The sequence below is a fragment of the Hypanus sabinus genome, chromosome 4 (assembly GCF_030144855.1).
Source record: "Hypanus sabinus isolate sHypSab1 chromosome 4, sHypSab1.hap1, whole genome shotgun sequence".
Taxonomy (NCBI): Eukaryota; Metazoa; Chordata; class Chondrichthyes; order Myliobatiformes; family Dasyatidae; genus Hypanus; species Hypanus sabinus.
The window spans coordinates 182,896,923-182,919,594 of record NC_082709.1 but is presented as its reverse complement, the minus strand read 5'-3'; the positions used below and the strand labels follow the sequence as shown (position 1 = coordinate 182,919,594).

The following is a 22,672-nucleotide window of genomic DNA, read 5'->3' as shown; positions in this document are numbered from 1 at the left end:
TTTGATGGAGGCATAGAAAATTGAGGGTATAGATGAGGTAAATGCTAACAGGCTTTTTGCACTGAGATCGGGTGGGACTAGAGCCAGAGGTCATGGGTTAAGGGTGAAAGGTGAAAAGTTTAAGCAGAGCATGAAGGGAAAATTCTTCACTGAGATAGTCACGAGAGTGAAATGAGCTGCCAGCAAAAGTGGTTGTATGCAAGTTTGATTTCAACTTTTAAGAGAAGTCTGGATAGGTACATGGATGGTAGAGGTATGGAGAGCTATGGCCCTGGTGCAGGTCAATGGGAGCAGGCAGTTTAAATGGTTTTGGCATGGACTAGATGGGCTGAAGGGCCTGTTTCTGTGCTGCACTTCTGATGACTTCTATGACTCCTCATGAAGTATAGCCGCTGGCATGCCTTCTTCATAATTACATCAATAATTTGGGCCCAGGATAGATCCTCTGAGATGTTGATGTCCAGGAATTCAAAGCTATTCTCCCTTTCCACTACTGACCCCTCAGTGAGGTCATGTGTGTGTGTGTTCTCCTGACTTCCCCTTCCTGAAGTCCACAATCAATTCCTTCGTCTTGCTGATACTGAGTGCAAGGTTGTTGTTGCACAGTGCTCAGCCAGCTGATCTATCTCATTCCTGTACACCACTTTTTGAAGTTTTGCTGCCTCTGGCCATTTTTATTTTTTTTCTGCTGTTGACTACTGAGGTAAGACATCACTTATTGACTTGTTGATAAGATCAGCATTTAATGCCCATCCCTAATTGCTACGGAGAATCCTCCCTCGAGAACTGCAGCATTGTGATTGTTGAGTATGGTGGCATTTGGCTGTGAATTCCAGCATATATATATAACAATTACAGCACGGAAACAGGCCATCTTGGCCCTTCTACTCCATGCCGAACACTTACTCTCACCTAGTCATTTAGATACAGTGACTGGAAATAAGAAAGCGAGTTTCTGAAAATTAAAACAAAAATGCTGATGCTGTAAATCTGAAATAAAAACAAAAAATGTGGGAGAAACTCAGCAGGTCAGGCTCCATGTGGGAAGAGAACCAGATTGAGGACCCTGTTATGAAAGAGAGATCTGAGGGGCAACTTCCTCATGCAGAGGATGACACATGTATGGGATGAGCTTCTGGTGGAAGTAGTTAAGGCAGGTACAATAATAACATTCAAAAGACATTTAGACAGGTATACCGATAGGAAAGAGGGATATGGGCAAAACGTGGACTAATAGGACTAGTTTAGATGGCCATCTTGGTCTCTGAGGAAGTTTTGGGCTGAAGGTCCAATTTATAGAACATAAAGCAGTACAGCACAGGAACAGGCCCTTTGTCCCACCATGCTGGGCAAAACCAATTAAATCAGCCATCAAATGGCAACTAATCCCTTCTGTCTACACATTATCCTTATCTTCCCATTTTTCTCACATTCGTGTGCCTGTCTAAATGTCTCTTGAAGTTCACCAAATGTACTTGCTTCTTCCAGCACTCCAGACAGCACATTCTAAGCACCCACCACTTTTTAAAAAAAATACTTGCCCTCACATCTCCTTTGAAATTACCTCCTCTCACTTTAATGCATGCCCTCTTATGTTGGATATTTCAACCTTGGGAAAAAGATACTGCATCTGTGCTTCTCATAATCTTATAAACCCTTATCTCCCCTCAGCCTATGCTGCTCCAGAGAAAACAACACAAGTTTGTCCAACCTCTCCTTACAGCACACATCCTCTAATCCAGGCAACATCCTGGTAAACCTCTTTTGCCCCCCCCTCCAAAGCCTCAATATCCTTTGTACATTTCTTTTGCTGTGTGACTGTATGATTCTAATCTTGTGTGGTTTATTGGCACAGGGAATAACCAATTGGGAGGCCAAGATTTCAACCAACGGCTATTGAAGTATCTGTTTAATCAGATCTACCAGCGGTTCGGGGCTCTGCCCTCCAACCAGCGAGATGTGCATCACCTGCGCCAAGCTGTGGAAGCAGTCAAGCTGAACCTGACCCTTGCTGACTCTGCACTTGTTCGCATCCCACTCTCACTGCCAGATCGAGGGCAATCCGGTAAAACGGAGTGGGGTGGTCGAGGAGAAGCCAAAGGTGGCAACCAGGTGATGTTCGAAGAATCAGTAACCAGAGACCTCTTTGAGGAGCTCAACCAAGACCTTTTTGAGAAGATCCTGGATCCTGTGAAGGAGGTGCTCTCTAGTGGCCACCTCGACCGCTACGATGTGGACGAGATCGTGTTGGTCGGCGGCTCCACCCGCATCCCCCGGATACGGCAGGTCATACACGAGTTCTTCAGCAAAGAGCCCAATACCTCTGTGGATCCCGACCTGGCTGTCGTGATCGGCGTGGCCCTACAGGCTGGGATCATGGGTGGCTCCTGGCCACTGCAGGTCAGCGCCCTGGAGATTCCCAACAGGCATCTGAGGAAAACGAACTTCAGCTAGTCGATTCCTTTCCTCCCCACTTTCACGGTGAAGTTGCTCACAGAGGTTCGGCAGTCCTTTTATTTTTGTACACTGGAGGTGGTGAACACAGACGAAATGTTTACAGTTTACCATAATCTTCAAAGTTATCTCCATGCTTTCTGGCAAATCATCTTGAGATGGTTAGTCAATAATTTTAGAAGCTTTGCTCTATTGGCATTCTGCTGTTCCATCTTCATGTTGTAATGGTTCCTAATACTAGGACAGTTTTTGCTTGTTACATTGGGCAGATCACTAGATATTTACTGTTCACATCAATCTTTACATGCTCTGCTATTTCCTAGATATGGTTTAATATTTACCTCTCGATTCACTGACAACTCTGAGTGCTGCCATATTCAGTCCATTCAAGATGACTGTGGAAATTTTATGGTTTTGGGTCCACCTCCTTACAGCCTGTGCTCTTGGCTGATCTGGCCTAAACAGTGGTCACACCAATGGTCAGTGGGAGATGACTTCCTGCCTTTATTTACACTGCAGTGTCAGTGGATATTCAATGAAGATGAGATTGCTTTTATCTTGACAACACCTGTCTTATGTTGGACCCAAAGGAAAGTACGGGACATGTACACCAGGGACGGATAGTTCTTGCTGGCAGTGAACCGTGCTGATCTTTGGGGGATGCAGTTGGTGGAAAGAATCTTTGGAGTTTGGAAACTGACCAATAAATGGTCAGACAAGGTGAATGGTGAAGGAACTAAGAAATAAACTGAGTGCTTTAACCCAGGATATTTCATTATTTAAAATGACTTTCCTTTAGTTAAGTGGTGCACAAGGCAAAGAGTGAAGTATAAATTTATTAAATATATATTTATATGAAATTTTATACATAGAGAAATTTTATGAGCCAGATTTTTTTCCTTGATGGAACATGTGTTTAAAGATCATGAAACAATTAAATACTTGATTAAAATACTAAATAAAATAATATTCATTTGTTTCTAAATATTTCCCTGGGCTGACCTGCAAGGTTCAGTTCAGACAATCATACTCTGACCTTTCATCTTTTTTTCAAAAAAGAGAAAAAAATAATTAATTCTCAAAAGGTAAAAGGTACTGCCATCGTCAGTATTATTAACCCTTGAGAAGTTGGCAATCAGTTGCCCTCTTAAACCACTGTGGTTTGAGTTGAGTAGGGTGTTCCAAGGTTTTGCTTTGGTCTGTGAAGGAACAGCTGATGTATTTTCCTGTAGGGATGGTATGTGACTTATGGTTGCGTTCCCCTTGTGCATTGGTGGTCCATGTTGGAGAGAATGAATAGGTTGCCAGCTAGCTAATGTGAACATTTTGAGTGTTTACTTTCCATTCCTTCAGTAGCATTGCTGGACAGCCTTTTTAATTGCTACAAAACTTTCCATGGGCAATATTTCCCTTCAGTTTACCATGGGCTCTCCTGTGCTTGTGTTCTTCATATTGACCCATCAATCTTTTCCTTTGGCTTGATTCTCATTATGTGCTACTGATTCCTTCTAATCTGAGAGAATGCTGAAGGTACGGATGAGAGCAAACAGACATGTCGTTCTTCCAGGACCAGCAACATTACTATTAAGTCACTGGGCATCTCTTGCCAGTTGAGTCATGTCCAGAGACTTTCCTTTGTCCCTAATACTGATATGACCTGAAGCCATCTATTGTGTGAGATAATGTGTTGGCCAAGACATGATACATGAGTCTCAAATCTTCAAATGATTTGTAAGGCATTAGGTTAGAAATGTTTTGGATTTTGCTTTCAATGTGAAACTGGTTTACTGGTCAATTAATAAAAATGGATATGTGTGTAGCCTGTTGAGAAATATTTGGCCTTGAACTTTCTATTGTGTGTGGGAAGACTACTGTGTACCCAGGCAATTATTTTGCATAATTATTATCACTGTGATAGCCCTCTAACTTTGCAGTATAAAATCTGCACAATGCTGCTGTATATATTCCACATGAGATTCCTTTATATATATTTTACATCAACGTCTGATCCCATTCACTTCTATGTATCTAATTGTTTGCCTCGACCATTCCACACAGTTACAAATTCCACACTTCCATTTCTATTATTTATTTTTTTATTTTGTGTTACAGCGCGGAGTAGGCCCTTCAAGCCACGCTGCCCCATCACCCCCACAATCCCGACGAACCCTTTGCAATGACCAATTAACCTACTTGGTACATTTCTGGATCGTTAGAGGAACCTATGCATTCCATGGGGGAAGATGTACAGAGTCTGCTTACAGAATGATGTCAGAATTGAACTCTAAACTCCTGAACGCCTTGAGCTGCCATATTGTCACGCTAACACCTATGCTACCATGGCACTTTAAGAAGTTTCTGCCATATTGATTGTGTTTTCAGCACTGGGATATATGATTTTTACAAATGCTTTGATAGCTACAATCTAGAATAGTATCTTAGAGTCACAGAGCACTACAGTAGAAAACTACACCCTTCAGCCCATCTTGTCCATGCCTCACAGTTATTCTGCCTAATCCCATCATCCTACACCAGGACCATAGCCGTCCATACCCCTCCCATTCATGCATCTATCCAAACGTCTCTTAAATGTTGAAATCAAATTGCATCCTCCATTTATGCTGGCAGTTTGTTCCACATTTGCACCACCCTCTGAGTGAAAATGTTCCCCTTCAGGTTCCCCTTAAATATTTCACCTTTCATCCTTAACCTATCACCTCCAGTTCTAGTCTTATTCAACCTGATTGCGATTGCTCAATCTATACCCCTCATAATTTTGTATGCCTCTGTCATTTTTGGGAATCCATCTCTTGTGGAAATATTTACTTTCTCTGTACCAGTGATAATCAGCCACGACTGAAGTTATTTTGTTCACTAGTTTATTAGAAAACAACCAGGTATGGCGGTCCAAGATGACTTAAAAATATAGAACTTGTATAGTGAGTACTATGCTCCAAGCTTAACCATGTGTGGCATACTAGCCATCTTCCATTTCTAACACAGCATAGATGAGCATTTTCCTGTCTAATCTTTTCAATATTTTCTTGTTACATTTTGATCAGTCAACAGTGAGACTCCTTGTCAGTATTCTGATAATCAGAAACATTGCTTTGATCCACAAATTAATCAGCTCTGCACCCTTTAAAGGTTACTGGTACTCATCAGAATGGTTACTATTAGCCACCACATTCATCTTTTGAACAAATATATCAGTAAAGTCATCACCCTCTCCTCGCTTTTCTACAGAGGTTAATTGCATCAACAGGCCTCTGATCTCTCCTTAGAACATCAAACACTACAGCATAATACAGGCCTTTTGACCCACAGTCTTTAACCTACTCTAACAACAATCTAACCCTCCCTTCCATATTGCCCTCCATTTTTCTTTCATCCTTGATCCTATTTAAGAGACTCTTAAATATGTTCTGCCTCTACCACTACTGTTCCACACACCCACAACACCCTGTGTATATAAAAAAAAACAAACACACACACAACTTACCTCTGACATCCCCCCCCCCCCCGTAATCTTTCCTCCAATCACCTTAAACTTATGCCCCTCATATTAGCCATTATCCACAGGGATGAAGTTTCTGGCTGTCCACAATCTGTGCCTCCTACCATCTTGTATATCTCTTCGTTATAGAAAACATTACATTTGAGGATAGCAGGTTGTGTAAATCCTATTTAACATCGCCTTTCGCTGGTTCATGTACTCCCAAAGCTGCTTAAGAAGACATGAAGCGTGTCTTTTTCTAACTACTAGTTCTATTGACATACCAAACATTTTTAAAGTAAAGCAGTCACTTTCATATTCACAGAAATCTGCAGCATGAGTAAGGCCATTCAGCTCATTGTGTCCTTGTATATTCCCTGCTGTTCTTTCACGCAACCTTCCAAGTAGTTGTCAATTATATATTTGTATTTGCTTTCATTGCCCTTTCTGGCTGTATTCTGAATCACAGCAGTGCTATTCTCAATCTCTTTAATGATAATCCTTCAACTTTTCCTTCAGTTACCTTGTACAGGTAATCCCTGTGTTAGGATCCCCAAATACAGGCGAGCACCCATAGCAGTATTAAATTCCAAGTCGGGTCTGTCCTAGATACAGCAGCGTTAGTTTCCTCTCTCCATTTTACTAATTAGATCATAAGACATACAGGAGCAGTATTATGCCATTCAGCCCAGTGATCCTGCTCTGCCATTCTATCATGTCTGATTTGTTATCCTTATCAATCTCATTCTCCTTCCTTCTCCCTGCAACCTCTTTCTAAAGATTTCATTTCATTTCTAACCAACAGAGGCACCACACTCCCTCTGCCTACCTGCCTGACCTTTCTATACAATGTGTGTCCTTAGATGTTAAGCTTCAAACTATGATCTTTCAGCCATGACTCAGTGATACCCACATCGTACCTGCCAATCTCCAAATGTGCTACAAGATTATCTACCTTATTCTATATACTCTGTGTGTGTGTGTGCCTTTAACTCCTGGTCGAGTCATCGGGGTGCCATCATGACAAGGTTTTTTTGGTATGCTCATCATATGGCGTGTCTTGGGCATCTGAAACCTGGCGGAGCCCTTCCTCTCCAGGTGATTCTGTATATTGTGTACATTCAAATATAACTCTTTCAGTCTTGTATTCATAACCCTTTTAATTTTGCCCTATGGTACACTTAAATTCATTCCACTGACTGCGATTTTGTCCTTTCATGAGCCTGTTCTTCCTCACAGTCTCACTACATGCTGCATCTACTTGTATGCCAACTGCCCCATCCATAGCCCTATCACAGTTTCCCATCCCTGCCAAATTATTTACCCCCCCCCCAACAATTGTAGCAAACCTGCCCACAAGAATAGCCCCCCTTGTGTAACCAGTCTTTTTTGTACAGGTCTTACTTTCCCCAAAAGAAATCCCAATGATCCAGAAATCTGAAACCCTGTTCCCTGCACCATTTCCTCAGCCATGCATTCAGCTAGCAAATCATCCTATTCCTACCCTCACTGGCATGTGGCGCAGGCAGTAATCCAGAGATTACTACCCTGGAGGTTGCGCTTTTCAGCTTTCTACCTAACTCCGTATATTCTTTCACAAACTCATCCCATTTCCTACCCGTGTCATAGGTACCAATGTGTACCATGACTTCTGACTGCTCACCCTTTCTCTTTGCAATGCTGCAGACCTAACAATGGCTGCTCCAATAATTCTTTCTTGTCAGTTTTATGCGCTGTTGATGCCATTCCTCACAGCACATAGGTTACCCTATGGAATGATTTTTGAGTCATAAACTACAATTTATCGGTAACAATATTGCTTAACTTTGCCAGTAAGCAAAATGAGGAAAACCACCATATAGGCATGTGTAGAAACAGAACTTGTTCATTACCTCGTCAGGTTGACAGCAAAAAAAATCATATAATTTTGAATTCTTGTGTTAAATCTGTCAATAATCTTGAATTCTAGGTGATAAATTTCTCCTCTGTATCTTAAGTTTTGCATCCTAAATACAACTTAAAGTTTGTTGATGAAATATTACTTATACCGTTGTACTGACTCTATTTCTTCCCCTGCCTCTCATGCCCTCTACCCAATGAAAAGTAATCATTCTGACCATGTTATTGTCACAGCTTGTTCTGGTGATGTACTATGGGCTTTGTTTTGTTTCTCACTTGCAACTCAAGCCAATCCGTTGAGTAAGAGCCATCCTCTAGGAAGAGCTAGAGTTGAGTGTGAAGCTGTGTGTGTTGAGAATGACGAAGGTATGCCTGCGGAACAGGAGTTCCCAACCTTTTTTATGTCATGGACGAATACCATTAAGCAAGGGACCCATGGACCCAAGTAGGGAACCCCTGCTCTAGATCGTAGCATGGGCTAAGTCGCAAGAAAGGACGTGCAGGCTGAGAAATCATCCTTGCCTGCTTGCTTTAGACTTGTGAGACTTTTCTCCATTTTTACTCCGATTCCATGGGTATAGGGTCACTTTAGGCTTTCAAAGGTGGGAAATACAAGAAACTGTTTCCAACTTTGTGCTGCTCAGGATCCCTTGGAAAAGTGTACATCTTGTTTTGTTTTTATCCTGTGTTTTTTGTTAGTTTAGGGGTTTTTTTTTTGTAAAAATCTTTTTTCTTTGAATCTTTCTCATGTTTAGTTACTAAGAGATTGGGAGGCTTAGTTTACACATGTTACTTGGAGTCTGTTTATGAATTTTTTATAGGAAGCTAAAGGTTTAGTTATTGATTTGGTATTGAAAGTTCCAGCAGTATTCTGAAAGCTGACGTGCAGAGGGAACATTGTAGTGTACAACTTATTGTACAGCTTATGAACCTGCCATCATTCAATGTGTAACTCTGGAATGGAGAATAAACTAAATGTGCCTCAACTTGATTTTGGACTAGTGGCATTCTTCGTCATCTTACCATGCCTGTTTTCTCTTTCGTCAGATGATTTGGATTTGTAGAGCAAGTTCAGCCCTTTGTTTGAATATGTCCATCCAATGCAAATACATTTCCTTGCATTTGGCCCCTATCCTTCTAAACTTGTTTCTATTTTCTCAATGAGTTCACAGAGAATACTACTACATAATACAAGCCCTTTGCCCCACAATTTGGTGCCAATGCTTTATTCTACTCTAAGAATGATCTAACCTTTTCCTCCCATGGAACCCATTTTTCTATCATCCATGTATTAATCTAAGAACATCTTAAATGTCCACATTGTATCTACCTCTACTATCCCCCCCGGTAGGGTGTTCCACACACTCACCACTCTCTGTTAAACAAAAAAGAAAAAATGCTTCTGACATTCCTTTTGTATTTTTCTCCAATCACCTTGAAGTTATGCCCTCTCATATTTGCCATTTCTGCCTTGGAAAGAAGTCTCTGGTTGTTCACTCGATCTACAGTATGTCCCTTGTCATCTTGTACACCTCTACCTTGACAAGAATGAAGATGGTCAAAGACCATGATTGTTTACATCACACAACATGGCATATGATGATGATGACACCGGTATCAAGCCACCACTCATCCTCCTTCGCTCCAAAGAGAAAGGCCTTAGCTCACTCAACCTATCCTCATACAACACGTTCTCCACTCTAGATGATGTCCTGGTATATCTGCTCTGCACCATCTTTAAAGGTTCCACATCTATATAATGAGACAATCAGAATTGAACACAATATTTCAAGTATGGTCTAATGAGCCACTTAGGGAATTGCAACATTATTTGGTTGTTCTATGACCATATGCACATTGAACAAAGTTAAGACAAGGACAAGAAGAATCAAAACTCAAAACAGCCATGATTTACTCTAGAATTAGAAACGTTTACCATTATGGTATGCTCCATTGTCCTGCTGTTCAAATATCCTGATGGCTGAGCTTACAAAGTGAAATTATCACCTTTCTCATTTCAACACATTGAACCCCAGTTTCAACTTTCCATTTACAGGGCCCCCAGTTTACATGTTCCCCAGAACTTCTCATAGTGATAAGACTATTAATCAGTCCCCTGGAACAATAAGATGGACTCTTGATCTCACAGTCTACTTCATTATGGCCTTGCACCTTGTCTTCCTATACAGCACCTTCTCTGTGTTTGTAAAATTTTATTCTGCGTTAAGGTGAACAATGACTGATGTGATTAAATGATCCATATGGATGGCAAGCAAAACGAACATTTTCATGGTACCTCAGTACATGTGACAATAATAAATCAAATTGCTAATTTACTGTCTTTTATTATGAACATGAAATAAATATTGTAACAGCTCATGTACCTTGACAGTCAACATTACAGCCATTCCCAGCATTTGGAAGATCTGGTTTGTAGCACCACCAATAATAATTGGTCTGAAAAATCCCATAATTCACTGACCAGTTTGTTCCTGTGTTGTATCTGTCAAAACAAACTGCATTTGTTTGGAATGCGCTCTCATAGTTGGCCAGGCACACCCCTGTGATCAAAACAAAGATTTGACATGTGGCAACAAACGTTACACACCGTATGCATCACAATCCAGAGACAGTGAACGGGGAATTGTCATCAGAATCCAAATGGAGGAAACAAGTGGAAGAGATATCCCGGTGGACACCTTCATTCATTTAACTGGTCTCGCACACAAGGAAGTTGGAATAATCAATGTCGTTTTGTTCATGATCTCTGATGGACCTGACTTATGTTAGTGTACTACTCAAAGGTGCTCCAAAACAAACCTCACCATCCATCAAGGGTGATAAGACAGAAGGGGTTTAGGGCGGGTCTGAGGAGTAGCTTTTCCACCTAGAGGGTGCCTACTATCTGGAACACACTACAATACTTATGTTGGTTGTAGAGACAGAGACTCACAACGCAGGTTGATTGACAGGGTGGTGTAGAAGGCATTGGCACGCAGCCATCAAGGCAGTGAGTATAGTGTTACGTACCCTGTAACTAGGTCACTTACCAGCAAAGATAGAGAGGTCCATTGAAGTCTGGTGGTACTATTTTTAAAAGTCTTTATTTATGAAGGGGCACAAAATAAGATTAATACAAACATTCAGATAATATACATCGTCACTAATCAATCTAAAAGCGCGGGTCTAATAATAACCATCAATAACAAACAGCTCGATCGTTTGTCTAGGGCAGGGGTCGGCAACCCGCGGCTCTGGAGTCGCATGCGAATCTTTCATCTCTGTGCTGCGGCTCCCTGTGGTTTGTTAGTTTTTGAAATGTAATTTGAAATTTGAAGATTATGGTGATCTTGTACAATCTAAATAAAACATTGTGGCAACCCCATTTTCTGGCACATCCGAACCGGCTCACAATTAGCCACCGTTCCGGCTGAGGGAGATGGCCTACGGGGGTTTGTGAGTAGGTGTCTTTTGGAGCATCCGTGCCCACGGGGGGGCGGGTTGAGGGAGGCTTTGAAGCAAGGCTGTTTAGTTCGAATAAAGTTATCTTTGACTGCAGTGTCGTTATTTTAGCGCTGCGTGTAGCACACCACTACAACGTGTTTTTTATCGCTATTAATATACGTCACCACTGCCAATGCCTGACACCCGCCAGTGCGCGCTTTCTTTTAATTCTTCAATCCAAGGTAGGCTAACTATGGAGTAACCTTCAACCCAACGTCTTTTTTTCGGAGTTCAAAATGTTTTTGTTGCATGCAGAAATGTAATTTCGTTTTCTCTGCAGGAGTTCATCAATTTCATAAATGCAACACATTATAGTTTGTTTATACATAGCATAAAGGCAAAAAAAAACGTTGTATGCAGTGTTATTTCATTTTAAATGTCAAACGGGTTTTGTGGCTCCCAGTGTTTTCTTTTCTGTGGGAAATGGGTCCATATGGCTTTTTCAGTGGTAAAGGTTGCTGACCCCTGGTCTAGGGGATAATATATTGTCCGATGGAAATATAAAAGTCACTCAGTTCCTGCAGGCTTCAGCCTTTGGGGACCGCTGGGTTTTCCCTTGTTGGAGAGAGAGAGAGAGAGAGAGAGAGAGATTTGTGAGAAAAGAAACTTGCCCGGGTCTTTTATGAAGCAAATCCGTTGAATCAGGGGAGCCGGCTTCCCCATTGTTAGTTCAAGTACATTGGTTCTGTGGCACCGGCCACCAGCTCCCAAGCAAAAGGGGAACCGAACGCACGTGGCTTCCTTCCAATGGCTTCCCGCTACTACGGGATCATTAGCATTTCTTCTAGTGCGTCTGAAGGGGTTGTTCCCCCAGACCCTCTTTTATACTTCCTCACGGGGTCTCAGATGTCAATGAGGTTGGGATGATGCAATCTCTCTCTCAACCAGCCCACTTTGCCCGAGGGCTTGCACGTAGCATAGTCCCCAATCCACAAACGTGGTCTCCATGAGACAATGGTCAATGTCGCGTTATTTTGCATCGCTGGGGAACGAGGCATCCGGCTCGTCTCTCTCCCATTTCCTGGGTCTACTGACCGCCCCTCAACTAGTGCTCTTGCGATTCTCACAAAGGAGGGGGCTGCGGGCATAACAATAGAAGCTGGGATGTTAGGCTGCAACTGTACAACACTTTAAAGTTGTGTTTTGAATATTGTGGCTGCCCTGCTCTGTGAAAGTTACCATCAGGCTGGGAAGAGTGCACAGGGATTTACATGATGCTGGCACTGGAAGGACTGGGTTACATGGAGAGGTTGAGCAGGCTGGGAATTTATTTATTGGAGTGTAGGAGAATGAGAGGTGATATGAAGATGTATAAAGGTAAGGTGAATGTGCACGGTCACCTCCCCGGGTAGGGAAACAACATCTACAGGACATGGGTTCATGGTGAGAGGGAAGAGATTTAATAAGAACCTGAGGGGCAACTTGATTTAGCACAACACCGTGGGCTGAAGGGCCTGTTCCTGTACTGTACTGTCTTGTATTTTAACTGTTTCACCAGAGGGTGGTCAGTAATGGAATGAGCTGCCAGGGTGAGTATTTGAGGCAGGTATATTAAGAACATTTCAATAGATATCGCTAGGTACACATTTAATGTCAGAGAAATGTATACAATATACATCCTGAAATTCTTTTTCTTTGCAGACATCCATGAAAACAGAGGACTGCCTCAAAGAATGAATGACAGTTAAATGTTTGAACCCCACAGTCCCCCAACTCCCCCCTCCCACACATAAGCAGCAGCAAAGCAACGACCCCCCCGCCACCAGCAAAACAGCATTGGCACCTCCCACCGAGCACTCTAGTGCGCAGCAAAGCATCAATAAAGACACAGACTTGCAGTACCCAAAGACTACTGGTTCACCCAGTAATTCAACATACTACAGGTTCGCACTCTCCCTAATAAGAGAAAAAGAGGTGTCTTTGTTTCACAGCAAGAGGGGAGACAGAACAAAACAACTCGCCGATTTATAGTGTTAAAAGTCCATTACGTTGCGTTTTCCGAGCTCTGTGCCCAAAGAACTCGGGTCTCTGGGCACACAGCCAGCAGCCAGCTCGCTGCCTTTGATCTTCTGTGTACTCCCACGGTGCCTCAGGCTGTGGCACCTGCCTTGAATGTGCCCGCCTCCAGAGCTACGAAAATCCAGCGCCCTGAAGGCTGGCTGATCTTCCAAGCCATGTCCTGGGCATATTGAAAAGTGGTCGGTCATGAGGCCCTGTGAGCGGGCCCCATTTCCACAAAGAAACAAAGTCAGCATGTAAATCCAGGTCAGGGTCTTCAAAAGAACCCTGAAAATGGAAAAGATGAAGATGCAAGCAGAGGAGTCGCTGTTAGGCACAGACATACTAAGCTCCGCCCTCAAATATTTAAAAGGCAATTGGATAGGTGCAGGGTTGGGAATGGTTTCGAGGGATATGGGCCAAATGCAGGCAACTGGGGATAGCATAGATGAAGAGCTTGGTCAGTATGGTCCAGCTGGGCTGAAGGGCCTCCTTCTGTGCTGCTTAACTTCCTGTCAGTTTTCCCGTTGGGAGAATGAATGTCAAACTGATATCATCATATCGCTTGTAAAGGCAAAACATCTCAGAAGGTAGAATGTGAAATATGAACAGTAAACTGTGGAAATATCCAAGAAATGGTGTCTGACCCACTGCAATTTCCTTGCATAGATTCTGGTGTTCCACCATGGTCAAACATCTTTAAGCCTGGATACTCAAGAGTCTGCAGATTGTTGGTGTAGTCTCACATATGTTCTCTCTCTCTCACACACACACACAATTCTATTACAAATAGGAATCAACTTGGTTTTCAATATGGACTATTCACGTCATTGAAATCAGTTTTGGAGATCCATAGGTGTTATCTATAAATAAGAATATCTAATCTGCAACCCATCAGTCCAACAATGTGAAACTGGGTCATCTCTATCCTGAAATAAAGAGCATGCACTCTCCACTCCCTCTGGCAATCTCTCATGAGGACTCAAAACTGTCTCAAAAAAGGATGAAGGTCCCACATCCATTGAGCTCCCCAAATAAGTGATCCATTAACCCTGGATACAGTTGAAGTCAGAAGTTTACATACACCTCAGCCAAATACATTTAAATACAGTTTTTCACAATTCCTGACATTTAATCCTAGAAAACATTCCCTGTTTTAGGTCAGTTAGGATCACTATTTTAAGAATGTGAAATGTCAGAATAATAGTAGAGAGAATGATTTATTTCAGCTTTTATTTCTTTCATCACATTCCCAGTGGGTTAGAAATTTACATACACTTTGTTAGTATTTGGTAGCGTTGCCTTTAAATTGTTTAACTTGGGTCAAACATTCTGGGCAGTCTTCCACAAGCTTCTCACAATAATTTGCTGGAATTTTGTTCCATTCCTCCAGGCAGAAATGATGTAACTGACTCTGGTTTGTAGGCCTCCTTGCTCGTGCACACTTTTTCAGTTCTATCAGATTGAAGTCAGGGCTTTGTGATAGCCGCTCCAATACCTTGACTTTGTTGTCCTTGAGCAATTTTGGCACAACTTTGGAGGTATGCTTGGGGTCATTGTCCATTTCAAAGACCCATTTGTGAAAAAGCTTTAACTTCCTGCCTGATGTTTTGAAATGTTGCTTCAATATATCCATATAATCTTCCTTCCTCAGTCCCTCCTGCAGCAAAACATCCCCACAACATGGTGCTGCCACACCCATGCTTCTCGGTTGGGATGGTGTTCTTCAGCTTGCAAGCCTCACCCGTTTTCCTCTAAACATAATGATGGTCGTTATGGCCAAGCTTTTTTATGGCGGTTTTGGAGCAGTGGCTTCTTCCTTGCTGAGCAGCCTTTTAAGTTATGTCGATATAGGACTCGTTTTACTGTGGATATAGATATTTGTCTACCTGTTTCCTCCAGCATTTTCACAAGGTCCTTTGCTGTTGTTCTGGGATTGATTTGCACTTTTCGCACCAAAGTACGTTCATCTCTAGGAGACAGAATGCGTCTCCTTCCTGAGCGGTATGACGGCTGCGTGGTCCCATGGTGTTTATACTTGTGTACTATTGTTTGTACAGATGAACATGGTACCTTCAGGTGTTTGGAAATTGCTCCCAAGAATAAACCAGACTTATGGACTCCACAATTTTTTTTTCTGAGGTCTTGGCTGATTTCTTTTGATTTTATTTGTATACTTCTGACTCACTGGAATTGTGATATTGTCAATTAAAAGTGAAATAATCTGTCTGTAAACAATTGTTGGAAAAATTACTTGTGTCATGCACAAAGTAGATGTCCTCAACGTCTTGCCAAAACTAATAGTTCGCTAATATGAAATCCGTGGAGTGGTTAAACAATGAGTTTTAATGACTTCACACTAAGGGTATGTAAACTTCTGACTTCAACTGTAGATGTCAAAGAGGCAATGATCTTCAAACTGAGGGATCTCAGCTAGTTGAGTCTAAAACTAGAGGGCATAGGTTGAGGGTGAGGGGAAAGATTTAAAAGGAATCTAAAGGACAACTTTTTCACTTGGAGTGTGTTGATTTTCTAGAGAAATCTGTCAAAGGAAGTAGTAAAATACTGGTACAATTGCAGCATTTAAAATACTTTTAGACATATACAAAGGTGAGTGAACAGCCCAGAAAGACATGACAAGCCCCTTCACCAGAGGTGCTGCTCCTCCCTGGGCACCCCATGCACCCTATATGCATTGTCTGAGGTTGATCCTTGGCATCAGTTGATGGACTGAGTCACAAACCTAGAGGCCCTCAATAGGGCAGAGACTGTGATTGTTGATGTCATGATTGTAACAGCACAGCTTTAGTGGACAGGACATGTCATACACATGAAGAATTCCCAAATCCCCAAGCAGCTACTAAATGGTGTGCCTTCACTGGGCAAGAGGAATTGAGACAGGCCAATTAAGAGGTTCAAGCACTGTGTAAAAGCTAATATTGTACATACTGGGCTTGTACCAAAACAGCTGGAACAGAGTGCAAGACCGAAGTGGCTGGCGAGCTTTGGTTAAAATCATTCACAACGACCTGGAGGAGAGATGCCGAGCAGTACTGATCACCGCTCAACAAAGAAGGAAAGCAATAGCAGAGGCTCCATGTCCAGATCCAGCAGTTTTCATGTCCTCATCGTGGACATCTATGTCATGCATAGCTTGGACTCTGCAGCCTCCTATGAACGCACAGATGAAATGCACAAATCTAACTGTCATCATCGGATATAACGGGCACCCAATCAATCAGACAGGTACATGGACAAGACAGGTTTATAATCATATAGGTGCTTAGGTGATAAGGGGTCGTGGCCAAGTAGGTTATTTGTTTAAATAAAGAGAGAAAGCATGTGTGTGAGGCCAGTTTTCTGTGCTCAGTGTCAGGTGTGGGAGGTCCTGGAGACTCCCGGCCCCCGAACAACCACATCTGCACCAGGTGTGTCGAGCTGCAGCTCCTTAGGGACCGTGTTAGGGAACTGGAGCTGCAGCTCGATGACCTTCATCTGGTCAGGAAGAGTGAAGAAGTGACAGAGAGGAACTATAGGCAGGTAGTCACCCCAGGGCCACAGGAGACAGAGAAGTGGGTAACAGTCAGAAGAAGGAAGGGCAAGAAGCAGGTGCTAGAGAGTACCCCAGTGGCTGTCCCCCTTAGTAAGTATTCCTGCTTGAGTTCTGCTGGGGGGCAGCCTACCTGTGGGAAGCAACAGTGGTCATGCCTCTGGCACAGAATCTAGCCCTGTGGCTCAGAAGGGTAGGGGAAGGATGAGGATGGCAGAAGTGATAGGGGACTCTATAGTTAGGGGGTCAGATAGGCGATTCTGTGGACACAGGAAAGAAACGTGGATGGTAGATTGCCTCCCAGGTGCCAGGGTTGGGGATGTTTCTGATCACGTCCACGATATCTTGAAGGGGGAAGGAGAACAGCCAGATGTCGTGGTACATATTGGTACCAATGACATTGCTAGGAAAAGGGAGGAGGTCCTGAAAACAGGGAGTTAGGGAGGAAGTTGAGAAACAGGACCGCAAAGGTAGTAATCTCGGGATTACTGCCTGTGCCACACAACAGTGAGTATAGGAATAGGATGAGGTGGAGGATAAATGGGTGGCTGAGGGATTGGAGCGGGGGCAGGGATTCAGATATTTGGATCATTGGGACCTCTTTTGGGGCAGGTATGACCTGTACCAAAAGGACGGGTTGCACTTGAATCCCGGGGGAACCAATATCTTGGCAGGGAGGTTTGCTAAGGCTACTGGGGAGAGTTTAAACTGGAATTGCTGGGGTGTGGGAACCGAACTGAAGTGACGGAGGAAAGGGAGGTTGATTCACAAATGGAGAAAGCTTCGAGACAGTGTGAAAGGGATGATCAGCAGGTGATAGAGAAGGGACATGCTCAGACCGATGGTTTGAAATGTGTCTATTTAATGTGAGGAGTATTATGAACAAAGCGGATGAGCTTAAAGCATGGATCAGCACTTGGAGCTATGATGTTGTGGCCATCACAGAGACTTGAATGGTGCAGGGGCAGGAATGGCTACTTCAAGTGCCAGGCTTTAGATGTTTCAGAAAGGACAGGGAGGGAGGCAAAAGAGGTGGGGGCGTGGCACTGTTGATCAGAGATAGTGTCATGGCTGCAGAAAAGATGGACATCATGGAGGGGTTGTCTACGAAGTCTCTGTGGGTGGAAGTTAGGAATAGGAAGGGGTCAATAACTCAGTGTATTTTATAGACCACCCAATAGTAACAGGGACATCGAGGAGCCGATAGGGAGACAGATTCTGGAAAGGAGTGATAATAACAGGGTTGTTGTGGTGGGAGAATTTAATATCCCAAATATTGATTAGCCTCTCACTAAAGTGACGGGTTTAGATGGGGTAGAGTTTGTTATGTGTGAACCGAAGAGGAAGGACGTGCTGGACATACTCTGGTTGACCACTTAGGTTGGTCCCAGCCTGCGGGTCGAGGAGGTCGGAGAGGATTGAATGGTGGATAATTGAGCTCCCACGGATTGCACGAATTGATTGAACTCTGATAAGTTTTGGCACCTTTTTCTTTTCTTTTTATATTGTATGGCTATTAATTACCTAGTTCCAGTAAGATTTATAAAGTGTACTCTGTAAACGTACATGGTGTGCGGTCTGATATTGTGTGTGCAAGTTTGTATCAGTGTACATTTCACAGCATCCACGCAAACCGGAGACACGGTTTGGCGGGGGACGGATTTTCCTCTAGACGTACACAAGCTGATAGCCCTGGACGTTACATGTTTATCATCAATGAGGACGGAAGAGGTTCTGGAGGACTGGAGGGTTGCAGATGTTGTTCCCATATTCAAGAAAGGGAGTAGAGATTGCCCAGGAAATTATAGACCAGTGAGTCTTAACTCAGTGGTTGGTAAGTTGATGGAGAAGATCCTGAAAGACAGGATTTATGAACATTTCGAGAGGTATAATATGATTAGGAATAGTCAGCATGGCTTTGTCAAGGGCAGGTCGTGCCTTTTGAGCCTGATTGAATTTTTTGAGGATGTGACTAAACACATTGATGAAGGTAGAGCTGTAGATGTAGTGTATATGGATTTTAGCAAAGCATTTGATAAGGTACCCCATGCAAGGCTTATTGAGAAAGTAAGGAGGCATGGTATCCAAGGAGACATTGCTTTGTGGATCCAGAACTGGCTTGCCCACAGAAGGCAAAGTGTGCTTGTAGATGGTCATATTGTGATTCAGGGATCTGTTCTGGGACCCCTACTCTTCATGATTTGTATAAATGACCCGGATGGGGAAATGGAGGGATGGGTTAGTAAGTTTGCTGATGACACAAAGGTTGGGGGTGTTGTGGATAGTGTGGAGGGCTGTCAGAGGTTAAAATGGGACATTGATAGGATGCAAAACTGGGCTGAGAAGTAGCAGATGGAGTTCAACCCAGATAGGTGTGAGATGGTTCGTTTTGCTAGGTTAAATATGATGGCAGAATATAGCATTAATGATAAGACTCTTGGCAGTGTGGAGGATCAGAGGGATCTTGGGGTCCGAGTCCATGGGATACTCAAGGCAGCTATGCAGGTTGACCCTGTGGTTAAGAAGGTATGCAGTGTGGCGACCCACTTCCTGCGCAGGTGAACCGGCTCGCAAATAGCCAGCGCTCGGGGGGAGACTTTGGTATTGCCCCTCCGACGTCATTTCCGCCCGGAGAGGGCGGGCGCTCGGGATTTAAATGCCAGCACTGCGAAGTTTGAATAAACTACTCTCGAAACGACTTACCGACTGCGTGTCGTTGTTTCAGCGCCGTGTGTAGCACATCGCTACATTGGTGACCCCGACGCTCCAAACGGGATTTGGACCAAAGATGACCGACTCTTCACCTGTTCACGCAGTTTCGCTCAAACTGCCGACTTTCTGGACGCTGCGACCACGCGTGTGGTTTAGTGAAGCAGAAGCCCAGTTCCAGATTCAGCAGATATCCTCTGATTCCACGCATTACCACTACATGGTGAGCGCCCCTGACCAGGAGACGGCCGCCCAGGTTGCAGATTTCATACAGTCACCCCTGGAAGAAGGCAAATATGAAGCATTCAAGGCGCTGCTCATTGGGACCTTTGGCCTCTCACGGGTGAGCGGGGTGCCCGCCTGCTTCACCTGGACGGTTTGGGAGACAGACTGCCGTCAGCATTGATGAACGAGATGCTGCCCCTGGCTGACAGACACAAGCCCTGCCTCATGTTCGAGCAAGCTTCCTGGAGCAACTGTCCGAGGACAGACATCTCCTGCTGGCCGACGCAGATTTCAGCGACCCCCGGAAGGTGGCAGCCCGGGCAGACGTGCTGTGGAAAGCCAAGAGGGAGAGCGTGGCGTCCGTCGGTCAGATTACCAGACCATGTGCTCAACAGCAGACCAGACCAGGCCCGGCAGAGGGGCGCACACAGCACAGAGGCAGGAGTGAGGAGGCCAGTGAACAGTGGTGTTTCTACCACCAGCGGTGGGACACAAAAGCCCGCCGTTGTCACCCGCCCTGCAAGGGCCAGCTGCCGCTAATAACTATGGCAGCTGGCCACCAGGACAGCCTCTTGTACGTCTGGGACAAACAGTCGGGATACCGCTTCTTGGTCAACACCGGAGTGGAGATCAGCGTCTTGCCCCCGACGGGGTACGACACCCGCAACAGGAAGCCAGGACCCACCCTGAGGGCTGCAAACGGCAGTACAATACGGACCTATGGCATATGCACAGTGCAGCTGCAGTTCGGCACCAGCCGGTTCACGTGGGACTTCACACTGGCCGTTCTGCCCCAACCACTCCTGGGCGCGGACTTCTTGCGAGCTCACAGCCTGCTGGTTGACTTGCAAGGGAAAAGACTGGTACATGCTGAGACTTTCCAGATGTTCTCCCTGGGTGAAGCAAAGTTGCCGGCCCCACACCTGGACTCCATCACGCTGTCGGACAACGAATTCACCAGAATCCTGGCGGATTTCCCATCAATTCTGGCACTGCAGTTAACGGCAGCCATGCCCAGACATAGGGTACAGCACCACATTCCGACCCACGGACCACCCCTCCACGCCCGCACACGAAGGATCCCCCCCCCCCGCCCCCGGAAAAGCTCCGCTTGGCGAAGGAGGAGTTGAAGAGGACGGAGGAATTGGGGATCGTACGGAGGTCCGACAGCCCATGGGCCTCCCCCCTGCACATGGTGCCCAAAGCAGCTGGGGATTTGAGATCATGCGGCGACTACTGCAGACTGAACGAGGCTATAACTCCAGACCGCTACCCCATGCCGCACATACAGGACTTTGCAGCCAACCTGCACGGGGCAAGAATCTTTTCCAAAGAAGACCTCATCCGGGGATAACATCAAATCCTGGTGCACCCTGAAGACAACTCTAAAACAGCACTCATCACCCTATTCAGCCTGTTTGAGTTTCTCCGAATGCCGTTCGGCCTGAAGAATGCCGCACAGACATTCCAGCGGCTAATGGATGCGGTGGGACGCGACCTGGATTTTGCGTTCATCTATTTGGACGACATCCTCATAGCCAGCAGCAGTCATCAGGAGCATCTGTCCCACCTCCACCAGCTCTACTCCCGCCTGAGTGATTTCGGCCTCACGATCAACCCGGCCAAATGCCAGTTCGGTCTCGACACCATTGACTTCCTGGGCCACAGGATTACCAAAGATGGGGCAACACCTCTGCCCGCCAAGGTAAACGCGATTCGCCACTTTGCCCGGCCCAACACGGTCAAAGGTCTGCAGGAGTTCGTTGGTATGGTGAACTTCTACCACCGCATCCTCCCCTCAGCAACCTGTATCATGCGCCCTTTGTACACCCTGATGTCGGGTAAAGGCAAGGACATTACTTGGGATGAGGAGGCCACGGCGGCTTTCGTTAAAGCCAAGGAAGCCTTGGCAGATGCCGCGATGCTGGCACCCCAGAACGTATGTTCCGACCGCACTCACGGTGGACGCATCCGACACAGCAGTCGGTGGGGTGCTGGAGCAGCTCATCGAGGGGCGCTGGCAACTCCTGGCGTTCTTCAGCAAGCACCTACGACCACCCAAACTCAAGTACAGTGCTTTCGACCGGGAGCTGTTTGTTCACTTTATCTGGCAATCCGGCATTTCAGGTACTTCTTAGAAGTTCACCGCATTCACGGATCACAAACCGTCGACCTTCGCGTTCATGAAGGTGTCCGATCCCTGGTCAGCTCACCAGCAGCGACATCTGTCCTGCATCTCGGAGTACACGACGGACATCCAGCATGTCTCGGGAAAGGACAACGTCGTGGCGGACGCACTCTCCAGACCAGCTGTCCAGGCCCTGTCTCTGGGGGTGGACTATGCAGCACTGGCAGAGGCACAGCGGGCAGATGATGAGATGCCCAGCTACAGGACCGCAGTCTCGGGTTTGCAGCTGCAAGACTTTCTCATAGGCCCAGGTGAGAGGACCCTTCTGTGCGACGTAGCTACCAGCCAACCTCGCCCCATCCTCCCGGCAGCCTGGAGGCAGCGGGTTTTCAACTCCATACACGGTTGGGCACACCCATCTATCAGGACAACCGGCCGGCTGGTCTCCAGCAAGTTCGCATGGCACGGACTTCGCAAGCAGGTCAGTGAATGGGCCAGAACGTGCGCCCAGTGCCAAACAGCCAAGGTGCAGCGGCACACTAAAGCCCCGCCGCAGCAGTTCGAACCCACCCACCGGAGGTTCGACCACATTCATGTGGATATCGTGGGCCCCCTACCAGTGTCCCGAGGAGTGCGGTACCTCTTAACTATGGTAGACCAGTTCACGAGGTGGGCAGAGGCGGTCCCGCTCACTGACACATCTGCTGAT

The 22,672-nt window shown here is 45.2% G+C and overlaps 1 protein-coding gene across 1 annotated transcript in view; it reads left to right on the top strand.

Annotated features, from left to right (window-relative positions):
* The window catches only part of hspa13 (heat shock protein 70 family, member 13), a 42,463-nt gene extending 33,625 nt beyond the window's left edge, over positions 1-8,838 (top strand). Inside the window, exon 5 of the mRNA XM_059968961.1 lies at positions 1,856-8,838. Within this exon, the coding sequence (XP_059824944.1) occupies positions 1,856-2,454 (599 nt within the window). The 3' untranslated portion in view covers positions 2,455-8,838. The remainder of the gene's footprint in view (positions 1-1,855) is intronic.
* Positions 8,839-22,672: the final 13,834 nt, after the last annotated feature.